Source organism: Protopterus annectens, chromosome 10.part0 (assembly GCF_019279795.1).
Source record: "Protopterus annectens isolate FY-2018-M chromosome 10.part0, PAN1.0, whole genome shotgun sequence".
Lineage (NCBI taxonomy): Eukaryota > Metazoa > Chordata > Ceratodontiformes > Protopteridae > Protopterus > Protopterus annectens.
The window spans coordinates 1,078,889,392-1,078,901,697 of NC_056744.1; the positions used below are offsets into that span (position 1 = coordinate 1,078,889,392).

General features: G+C 38.6%; 1 protein-coding gene across 1 annotated transcript in view; it reads right to left on the bottom strand.

Moving 5' to 3' along the window:
• The window catches only part of LOC122813483 (cytochrome P450 4B1-like), a 517,660-nt gene extending 505,574 nt beyond the window's left edge, over positions 1-12,086 (bottom strand). The window contains exon 1 of the mRNA XM_044085822.1: positions 11,628-12,086. Within this exon, the coding sequence (XP_043941757.1) occupies positions 11,628-11,834 (207 nt within the window). The 5' untranslated portion in view covers positions 11,835-12,086. The remainder of the gene's footprint in view (positions 1-11,627) is intronic.
• Between the last annotated feature and the right edge of the window lie 220 nt (positions 12,087-12,306).

The following is a 12,306-nucleotide window of genomic DNA, read 5'->3' on the forward strand; positions in this document are numbered from 1 at the left end:
TAATGAATCTGCTGCATATCTGTAAATAAAACGGGACTAGAGCTACCCATTCCAAGGGCCTAAATATGGCCTGCAACCTGAATAGGACATGCTGGAGGGACACATTTGTCTCCCAGTGACCGCCATGTCTTTGGAATAGGCTGCCAATTCATGTGAAGCAAAGCACTTCTATGACACTGTTCAAAAGGAACTTGGACAAGTGGATGGGGCACCATAAATTCATACCAGGGATAGTGCCCACAACCCTCCTGGATATAGGCAGTTATTACTAAATACAGTCCTGGCTATTGACTAAGGTATCTATGGTATTACATTGGGATGAAATGGCTAGGCTTGAAATGACCTCCAGGTCGATAGCCTAGTAACCTCCTATGATCCTATATAATTGAAAATTAAAATTAGAAAAATATTGTTAGGTAAGCCAGTTGCCTTATAATATGAATTTATAACTGAAATGTCATCATACAATCACATGACATATGTACTGTTGCTTTGTATCTCTTAATAGCATGACATACATTTTTTAAAAAGGGACACAATTTTGCAATTATCATTTGGTTTTGGATAGCATTGCAATGAGCACAGCTTATAAGTTCTGAACGATACCCATCCATTGAGATATTTAATTTAATGTTACTGCTAAGATTTTATTGGGTTTAAGTACAGTATTTATTTTGGTGATCTTTGGTTGAATACTACTTGCTAAGTATCATTTTATTTAGATTTCCATCCTAAAAATTCCATGTTATTCAATCAAGTTATCTAACCCCTTGGTAGCTGGCTGAAGTTAAGGGATAATTTACAGGCAGACAGAGTAGTTTTCTAAAAGAATCTTTTATTCCTTGTATTATTGTTATAATAATAATAATAATAATTATTATTATTATTATTACTGTTACTCAATTTATATTATGCAGTACATAGATATTCCTATTATACACTGGTAATCCTGTTGGCTGATCTAAGTCTAAGGCATTAGTTATGTGTTCATTCAACTGCAACATTACTGGTAAAGAAGCTTTTTGTACCCTTCCTGGAATGTGCATTCATAATACATTTGTTTGTTTTGGTTATTGACCTTTATAATTCATAGTTTTCCTCATATATTAGATATTTTACTTTTCAATTGTAGCAAATTAAATATATTAAATACCCTATTAAAGAACTTCTGCTAAGCCGTGGTGGTACAGCGGAAGCATTGTTGCCTCACAGCAAGAGGTTCTCCTGTTCGATTCTCAGCTGGGGTGCCTTCTGTGTGGAGTCTGCATGTTCTCCCTGTGGTTGAGTAGCCTCCGAAAGACATGTGTGAATGGGCGTGCCTTTGCTGAAGGTTGGGCATCAGGCTGACAACTCGGCACCATAAAAATCAACTGCCAATCATTAGCGGACAGGAGTTCCACTGTGGCGACCCCTAACCGGGAAAAAGCTGAAAAGACAACAAACCCTATTAAAGAACTTAAGAACAGATTTTTATGGTACAATTTAATACCGATTCCAATGTTGTTTGCTCAGTAATTACAGTACTTCCCCTCCCACTCTTTCACTCTGACTGCTGATTGGAGAAGATTTCTTCAGGGCTTTCTTGCCCATATAGAGAGACAGAGTAAAGAAAGAAAGAGAGAGAGAATGAAAAAGAGCCTAACAATCCTGAATCAAACAAATAACAGTTGTTGTTTTTCTTTCGGCTTTTCCCGGTTAGGGGTCGCCACAGCGGAACTCCAGTCCGCTAATGATTGGCAATCGATTTTTATGGTGCCGAGGTGCCAGCCCGATGCCAACCTTCAATGAAGGCACGTCCATTCACGCGTGCCTTTTGAACGCCACTCGACCACAGAGAGGACATGCAGACTCCACACAGAAGGCACTCCAGCCGAGAATAGAACGGGAGATCCTCTTGCTGTGAGGTGACAATGCTACCACTACACCACCGTGGCTAATAGTAATAATAATAAAAATAATAATAATAATAATAAATACAATGTAGAAACAAACGCAACCCTACAGTTTATCCCAAATATAACTATATAAAATAGAAGAGGATGGCAGGTCACTATGGCTACTGCAGCAGTGAGAAATTCAAACATCTACTGCTATGAGTAAGTGCAAGTTACACAACTGTACTATGTTCATCATTCCCAATACTGCAGTAGCCTTTAGGCTATACTGTAGGGGTTGATTACTAAAGTCTGTTCAACCATGGCAGAGGAAAGATAACAGATGCAGGAGCTCCTGGTAAATGGATTTAAAATGGTAGGAATAACAAAGAGCAATAGCTGAGGACAGCCACCTGGAAACTGTCTGTTTAGACACTGGACGTACATAGGCAGCTCAGGTACTATCCGGGCAGATACAAGCCATTTAGAAAAAGCCAAGCAGCTATTTATTTCTTATCAAGGGGCACAAAGGCACACCCTGAGTATGGAGAATCCTTTCTCCTTGTTTCTTGGATTCTGGGTAGAAAACTGGGAGACTGATGGATTAATTCAAGGTAAACTCTAATATCACTTTGGGTATGAATGAGGGATTCATTCTCAGAGATCCTATCCTTGTTGAAAATTGGACAGGGTTCACGAGGTCTTGCATTTCAGATATTCAGAGGAATGATGAGTATAGTTTTCAAAGTCAAAAACCTAAATATGGATGGACAGGTTCAAAAGGCGGCAGTCAATTTTGCCAGCATAAAGTTGAGATCCTATTGAAAAACAACTTGTTTATGAGGAATTCTCAGGGGTAAAACTCGTTTCATAAACTATTTAACAACAAAACAAGAAGGAATAGGAGAATCTATGGGCAAACATTATGAAATGTTTGCAAAATGAACCTTTACAGAGGAATATCAGGCCTGAGGAAAGTAACTCACATAAACCCTTGAACACCACTGGTACAAAATGCATGCAGAGCCCCTGGTTATTGCTTATGCACCAACTACAAAATTGCTTCCACTTACCAATGTAGGATTTTCTATTAGCAGGCCCCTTTAGTACCTGCACATACTCACTATAAAATGTTGTTTTTCTTTCGGCTTTTCCCGGTTAGGGGTTGCCACAGCGGAACTCCGGTCTGCTAATGATTGGCAGTAGATTTTTATGGTACCGAGGTGCCAGCTCAACACCCAACCTTTAACGAAGGCATGCCCATTCACACATGTCTTTCAAATGCTCTTTGACTGCGGGGAGGACATGCAAACTCCACACAGAAGGTGCTCCAGCCAAGAATCGAATGGGAGAACCTCTTGCTGTGAGGCGTCAACACTACCGCTGTACCACCGCAGCTTATACTCGTTATAAAATAAGTGCCTAAAAAGTATTGGAATTGACTCTTTCAGCCAGTCAGCTGAAGGTGATTGATACTGGGGTGTATAAAATTCCCCTGTCTTGTGTGAATAGATCCAATCTGAGAGGAAGCTTGTGATAATGGGAGAACCAGTGTAGCTTGCTTCAAAAGGGGGGGTTACCACAATAACTTCAGAGGTATCCTCTTGAATCTTCAGAATTACCATGGATATCACAGGAAACATTCCCTTCCAGGGGAATAAAATTCATGAGTTTTTCCAGGCTAGTTTGCAAAGGAATCCTGAAACAAAATCTGTTTAGTTGTCTATTTTGAAAAGAGGCAAACAGATCTATTTAAGGTGCTCCCCACAGCTGGACAGTTCCTGAAAGACCCTCATCCAATTTCATTTCTGGGGGTTTATCCTGGTCCTGCTCAGCATATCTGCCACTGTATTTTGCTCAGATGAAATGCAAGATGTGGGTTAAAGAATACTGAAAAGCTAAATTGCAAACTGTCATTTACAGCCTATATACAACCTTGTTCCACCCCCAGCTTGTTTATGCATCGCATGATTGTGATGGTGTTTGTAATCACTTGAAGTGTTCCTGGGGACAACTGGTGATGGAGGCTTGAAGTCACAGATCACAGCCAACATTTCCTTTAAGTTGATATGCTTTGGTCGGTCTGAATGACTCCACAGGCCTTGCACTTTTGCTCCCATTTATCTCATTCTCTCCAATGAGACTCTTCTAAATGTGTCCTCAGACTTCCAATAGGTAGGCCTGAGCCTTTAAAAAAAATACTAGAAAAAGTTTTTTTTTTTTTGAGTTGATTACATTTTTGATACCGATCTATAATCCTACAGACCAATGCAGATTCTTAACTGATAGCTTTAAAATACGTGCTTTGAATTGAGATTTCCTGCATAAATTTCAACTGGCTACACATTCTTTTTAATGCTGAAAAGACTGGAAGGCCGTATGTTCTGATCCCAGACATCCAACTGATTCAGAATAAGAATTAATCTATTCCCTGCAGTGATAAGTCTCTACCTAACACCGACTGCATCACAAATAAATGAAGAGAGATTCACAACTTCATTATTTCAAATATGTTTTCTCCTTTTACTCCTAGTGAGACATTTGAATGGGCTTTAAAACTGAAGCCAGTTACTATAGCAATAGCCCATGGCTGGGGTGTGAGTAATGCTGGATTTACCCATGGTTGGTGTAGTTTGGTTTTGAGGGAGTAGAGTGTTAATAAGGAACTTTATATTCTGTTCTATTAGACTAGACCGCACAGCCAAAAAAGGGAGGAGGGGTAGCAATCCTCTATAAAGCAGAGCTACAAGTTAGCACTGTACATATTAGCCCACCTTTAGACAATAGTTCTGAAATACTTATCTCTAAATTTCAGGTCAACTCATGTAAAGCCATAAATATTATCTGTATATATCTTCCTCCAGGAAAATAACATTAATACACTTGAAAATATCCTTAACTGGCTTTCTATTAATCTCCCACAAGAAACCATAGTCCTAGGAGACTTTAATATTGACTGGAAGTCCTGTAGTAATACACACCCACCACCCATATTAACCTATATGGCTTCTCACAGACTATTAACTCCCCTACCAGAACTAATAGACCCAACAATAAAGAAAGTACCTTGGACTGGATACTTACTAATAGTCCTCATCAAACTTACAAAGTAGGAACCCTCCCAGATGACCTAAGTGACCATTCACTAACTTATATTATCAGACATAAAACCAACCTAACTTACCCTAACACTTTCAGAACAGTACGCACCAAAAAGCAATTTAACCCAGAACTTTTCCAGACAGAACTCAAGCAATGTAACTGGTCACCACTAAAATCTCTTCCACTCAATGAAGTAGTAGAATACTTCAATTCCACATTCTTCGCCATCCTGGACCACCACGCCCCAATATGCTCTGTTAGAAATAAAGCTAAACCAGCCCCTTGGCTCTCAAATACTACTAGGCAAAAAATCCTTCTCAAAAACATATCCTGGGCAAAATGGCGTACTACTAAGAATCCTACAGATCACCAAACCTTTAGGCAACTTAGAAATAATACAAAAAAAGCCATCCTGTTAGACAAAAAGAACTTTACCTCCAATTACAGCAAACCTACCACAAGGAACCACAAAAGTTTTGGACTAGCATTAACAAACTTCTATACCCAGGTCAATCTATCATTCCCAACCCACTAGGCTCCAACACCGAGAATCCCACACATACTGCTAATGCCTTCAATTCTTTCTTCACAGATGCCATCCAAACTCTTGCTAGCCATCTATCTCCTGATACCTCAAATCTGCCTACTTCTACTACAAACCCGTCCCCATCATTTCATTTACAACCAGTGTCTACTTCCTTTATTTGCTCCCTTCTCCAAAAATTAGTACCTACCACCCCCTCAGCTGACCAACTCCCAGCAGAATTCCTGCAAAAAGGAGCTAAAGCCATTGCCTATCCCATCTCCATTCTCATCAATAGAACCGTTAGTGAAGGAACTATCCCATCAATCTGGAAAATTTCTCATATCATTCCACTACATAAAGGTGGGAACTCCAATGACTTCTCTAACTTTCATCCTACAGCTCTGCAGAGAAGTGGATCCATAAGCAACTACTTAACCACCTTCTCCATAACAACTTACTTGCCAATTGTCAACATGGATTCAGACCTTTCCACAGTACCACCACTGCCCTGCTATCCTTCACAGACTGCATTAACAAAAACCATAACAAAAATATTCTTTCCTCTGCAGTCTTCATTGATTTATCTAAAGCTTTTGATATGGTTAATCACCAACTCCTTTTACACATACTGAAATCCCTTTCACTCGATCCTCTAGCCATTAATTGGTTCAAATCTTACCTAGAAAACAGACAGCAGGCTGTACTCTGGCAAAATAAACTATCTAATCACCTTCCCATTTCTCTTGGTGTTCCTCAGGGCTCCATATTAGGCCCACTCCTATTTTCCATCATTTATATTAATGACCTTCAATCAGCAATTCCACACACCACCTGTATTCAATATGCAGATGATTCTACTATAATCTGTTCAGCCACTTCTCAAACTGAACTACAGTCTCTTACCCAAAAAACTAAACTGTTACTCTTCACACCAACCCAAAAGTCCAACCCTATACATTTCACACTCACATCTAATAATGGTACTCTTATTTCTCCCGACCTAACCACTAAACTCTTAGGAATAACAATAGATAACAACCTCAACTTTGATACTCATATAAACAGCACAATAAAATCAGTCAACAAAAATCTGGGATCCCTTTATAGAATCAAACCCTTTCTTACAACAGTAGCTAGGACCGCTATACCCAGAACTCACTTAATCTCCACTCTACTCTATGCTTCACCTATATACACTAATCTTTCTAAAAACAACCTCAACAAACTGGCAACATCCTATAATAACATTGCTAGATTTGCTACAGGCTCTCCCTTCAGAACTCATCACTGTCTTAATCTAAAACAACTAGATCGGCTAGAGTTTCTAAACCAGCTTCAATTTCACCAGTTTGCTATAGACCCTGTATCAACCCACCAACACTCCAATACTCACTAGCCTCATTACCCCTTACAACAATCAGAAGAACTTATGCTCCTCAAACAAACTGCTGATCAATGCTTGCAGATCCAACAACTCAGCAGGAGACTCCCTGTTCTCTAATACTGTTGGAAAACTATGGAATCTACTACCCACTGAACTCATAACTCAGTCTTCTTTTTCACTTTTTAAAAAGAATCTAAAACTATTTCTCAACTATGCTCCTGTACTAACCCGGACTAACTTTCTTCCTTCACACTCTACATCTTTATAGTCTTATCCTTAAAGAATCAATATACCATGTTATTGCAAATCAAATTTATGTATATATGTATATTGTACCCTCTCTTGTACATTATCCTTTGCTGCTTACTGCTCATGTTATGCTCATTATGAGTATTGTATTTTGTATTTTTAATAACATTTTTTTTTTATTTAACAATAGCTGTTTTTTTTTAAGTTTGGTCTGCTACTACTTTCTATATTGAATTTTGTGTCTTGGAGCTTTTCTCCCCAAGCCTCTATTGAAAATGGACATGTATCCAATTAGACTAGCCCAGTCAACAAATGTAAAATAAATAAATAAAATATTCTATTTAAACATCAGCATTTTTAAACAGCCGAGTTCTATGACAAGCATTACATTTTTAACTGCTGCAGACTGAAAAAAAAAAAAAGTTACAAAATTGCAGTAATTCTTTATAATAAAGCTAGAAAACATATAGAAACAAAGTTACCCTGGAAGACAGGCCAAGAACTATTTCCAGATGTTTACACAAGCATATGTATATTAACTCTCTGAGGGTGTACCATCTGAAGTCTGTTTAAAGACCGCATAAAAAGATTAATAAATGTTTGAACATTCTTTCAGATAATAGTCTAAAAAGTAAACTAACCTGAAAATAAACACTAATTTAAAAGACAAATGCAACTTCAATGTGTTTATTGTACATTAAAAGCATTTCTTTCCTTTTGAATGAATAAAATTTTACTCCCCAAAGTTGAGGTATCCAAATTTTTAGTACAGCATTATTTATAGTAAATTAATTTAATATGAAAACTATGAGGTTGTCTCCTGGTTTCTTATTTTTCTAATTTAAAAAAAAGAGCAATGGAGATCTTCCTTTCTCCATTGCTTCCTTAACACAGCACCCATCACTTTGGTCACAACCAATGAGCTTTATTACCAATGACAGAAGAAATCCAGTCTAAGCAGTGAAAAAATGAATATGACCAATTCCACTCACAAGCTGTACCAAAAATACTTTTATTGTTGAGAAGGGTGATTATGAGCGCTTTCATCCTGATAACACAATAAAAGTATATGTGGTACAGCCTGTGAGCGGAATTGGTTGAATTTGTTTTTCACTGCTTAGACTGGGTTTCTTATAACTAACTATCATTATATAACTAGTGTTGGTATTATAGCTTGGTGGTGGTGACTGAAGCGATGGGTGCTGGTGTTTTTCAAAAGTGCTTCTATTTCCCATTTTTTCTTCCTTTACACAACACTGATGCACTGTGTAAGTGTGGGAATGAAAGTCCCATATCTATGCGCAGTACATCAGGAAAGCCCCAGGGTACCATGGTAAAAAGGTGGAAGAGCAGCATGATGCACTTACACACTAACATTATTTAAGAAAAGTAACTGTTTTCTTAAATAATGTCATTGTATAATAGCAATAACCCGTGGCTGGGTGTGGGTAATGCTGGATCTACTCATGGTTAGCTTTGTTTGGTCACATGGGGAAACTATGCCAACCATTGGTAAACCCAGCATTACCCACACCCAGCCACTGGGTTATTGCTATATGGTACAATAATTCTCTATATCACATGCACACTTGAAGAGCTTTGATTTTAATAAGAATTTCAGTAAGCCAAGACTGATAAGGGCTAAGTTTGAGGTGTACCAGTCATTCACTTATTGGCAGATTACTCGCTTACTGCAAGTCAGGGTAGTGGGGGAAGGGGGTCCGGCACCTACCCCTCCTTCAAAACAAGGAAAGTAATCCTGGAGGGCTAACCTGAAATTTGCAGTACCCCCAATTCACCTGTGGAATTTTTGGGATGTAGGAAGCCAGACCATCTGATTGAAACTCACTTGTGTGGACACAGAGTTTCACAGACAAAGTCTGTACATATGGTACCCCAGTCAAGAACACTGCGCACCAAAGGGTGTGTGAGGCTAAAGGCATATTGTACACAAACAGATAGTACCCACCCTGCCAATCACTCGTAGTTGTTTGTTCCAGTGAGGACTAGTCGGAAGTCCACCGTGGAAGGTACCAGTCAGGTTATTAGTACTGCATGAGTCAAGGTCAGCTCCACAGATATCCATAATGGAGTAAGAGACATACTGGGAGCTGTAAATTGCAAAGGAAAAAAATACTACAAGACAGGCTTTAATTTCAGCTGTACCTCTCGACTGATTTGTTCAACAGTTCTGGACAAAGGCAAAAATAATACGGGAAAGATGAAAAATCGGTGACAATTTTAAATTGTGCTCCAATTCATTTAAAAGCCAAAAGAACCAACCAAACGGTTTGCACCAACGTGCATGTTTCTGAACAATAAGTAAGGAACTCGTACTGTCCGGCATTGATTGACTCTAATAGTTAGTGATTAACCAGAAAATTAAACAAAGCATGAAGAGCAGGACAAAATATGAGGCAAAAATCAGAGATATCTGAAGGGTACGTTTGCCTTCGGCATATGTGCATCTCTGGCCACTGGGTTAAAGACAGACCGTTCAAACGTCCCTGGCTTTGCCGAACATGAAGGTGATTGACTTGCCTGAATTTTCCTTTATCAATACCTCCCGTAAAACCGATATTCTGAAAAATAATATCGAGCATTAGAGTCACCAAATAATGATTGTGTTATCTGGGCTCTGATCTATGCGTTAATGCATTCTTGTTATTCTGTTAACTTTCTAAACTTCTAAGACAGCACTTTTAAATCACTCACTGATTTGGGACCTCTGTTGTTTACATGTATCCCTCGGTCCTGACCTAAGTGCAAGAAATCTAGGCAACGCTTAAAATAACTGGGGGGGGGGGGGTAGGAACAGTTTTATTAATATTGCCCTTGTAAAGTCAGTTTGCATTTTCTGAAGAATAGTAAGTTTAAAATCCAAATGTCTGTCAGTATTTTGTGACTCAGTCTTCAATGACTTGCCAAAAATAATGAGGAAAATATAAAAAAATGAGGCAAAAATCTGGACATTATGAGAAAATATGAACAGCTGAGAGATGTGAGCTACGTACGGTTACCACCTGTCCCACTTTGCGAGGGACAGTCCCTCTTTGGGCAGTTGTGTCCTGACAAAAAATTGTAAAAATGGCAAATGTCCTGAGATTTTAGGAAAAAATTATTTCCTATATTTTATGTAATAGTTGCATAAAACAGTTATCTGTATCTAAAATACCTAAATGTTATAAGAAACAGAATAAGCAACTAAAATGCTACAAGAATAAGCTTTTTTTAGGCAAAAAAGTCAAGTTCTAATTTTTGTACTGACCATCTGATGATTGTACCAAAAATGTCCCACTTTGGCCATTTGAAAAGGTGGCACCCTAAAGCTACGGTTACAGATACCTTCCCACATGCTTTTCTATACATTTATTTTACTTCAGTTTACCTTACTGCCAGCCAGATACAGTTACAGATATCATTCCACGTACACGTTTGACTACTGCATGGCTCCCATGCAATCGGGGAGAACTCTCAATAAAGTCAGGGACAATCAGGAACACTCTTTAAAACATTACTATTGTTACCCACAGACATTGGCATGATAAGAGAACATAGCTCTCAACCTTCCATCTCCAAAATGAGGAACACTAGCCCTCATAATGTGGAACAAATCGGCAAAATGTGGGACACATAGTAATTGCTTACTAACAACTTCAGCTAGAAAGGTCATAGGATGGTTAAAATATGCTGGTTTTACTTACAAAGAAGATCTTTTAATAAATTAATATGATTTATTTCTATTTACTATGGATTTCTCTTAAAAAAGTCCTAATACTGAATGTGTGACAGAACCTTTCAATGTGGAACTTCGAGGAACATGAACTTTTTAAGACCTCAAATGAGGTACGTTCCTCATAATGAGATACACTTGAGAGGTATGTAAGAGAATGTGAATTAATATACATTTTCTGAAGTAAAAATAAGCCGGTACCAAGTCGTCTAATTACTGCAATTATTTAGTAAGTGTGATTTGCCACTTTTCTGCAAAAAAAGCACTAGTTTTAGAAGGAATTAAGAGGGACAGAAATAAAATTTGTTTCAAAATCATGGACAGTTGACAGGTACGGACACCGGTCTCACTTCAAATATTCCTGTTCTGTTAGGGTTGTCACCTCTTCAAATGGCGAAGTGGGACATTTTCTGGACAAACATCAGATTTTACAGGCCGACACATACCCATAGTAAGTACAAAGGATAGAACTTAACTTTTTTGCCTAAATAAAAGCTTATTCTTGTAGCATTTTAGTTGCTTATTCTGTTTCTTATAACATTTAGGTATTTTAGATACAGAATAACTGTTTTATGCAACTATTACAAACAATATAGGACATAATTATGTCCTACAATCTCAGGACAGTTGCCATTTTTAACATTTTTTTGTCAGGAAACAACTGCCCAAAGTGGGACAGGTGGTAACCCTATGTTCTGTCATTTAAGAAAACCCCATCTCGTGCCCCATGGATTATGTTTATTCATATTCAATAGTTACCTCAACTGCATGGCCGTACAGCCAGTGGGGCTTGGGACCAGGAAAATCCGCCAAGGCATTGATTTGTTCCCTTCTTCTGTAAAACAGTTTGGCTGCACTGAATACAATGTAAACTATGCACAGCAAGCCCAACAACTGTAAACCAGAGACTGAATCCATAACAGATCCGGTGAGCCGAGCAGCGCTCTCTGCCACAGAAGTCAACATGGTGTAAAGTCACGAAGCTCTCGTCTCAAGATTCTAGTGTCCTGCGCTCGCTAGCTACTACTTCAGTCCGTCTCTTTCCCACGGTACACAAGGATAACTGAAACACCACCGTCACCTTAATAGGTAACATCCATGTGTCCTGCCCATTTCTGATGTAAGCTACTATAAAACTAACCAGGAGTATTAGCGTCATACATTAAAGCTTTCACATAAGCCGTATGAAGTCACTCTGTTTGCCTTGTGGTGGGAGGGTGACGGGGCTTTTCAAGCTTGAAAGGGGCGTGGTTCCATATGTAAAGAGGCGGGTTTATACAGTGCACAAGCCAGGCTTCGAACGGCGCAGGAGAAGTAGGTTGAGTTTCAAGTGCTGTGCGATGTAAAATACATGCAAAGCTTAGCGTTTGTAAAAAGTGATCCTACCACGTTTCTCGGCTATTCATATTTTCGCAGAATTTTGCCTAATATTTCCTGG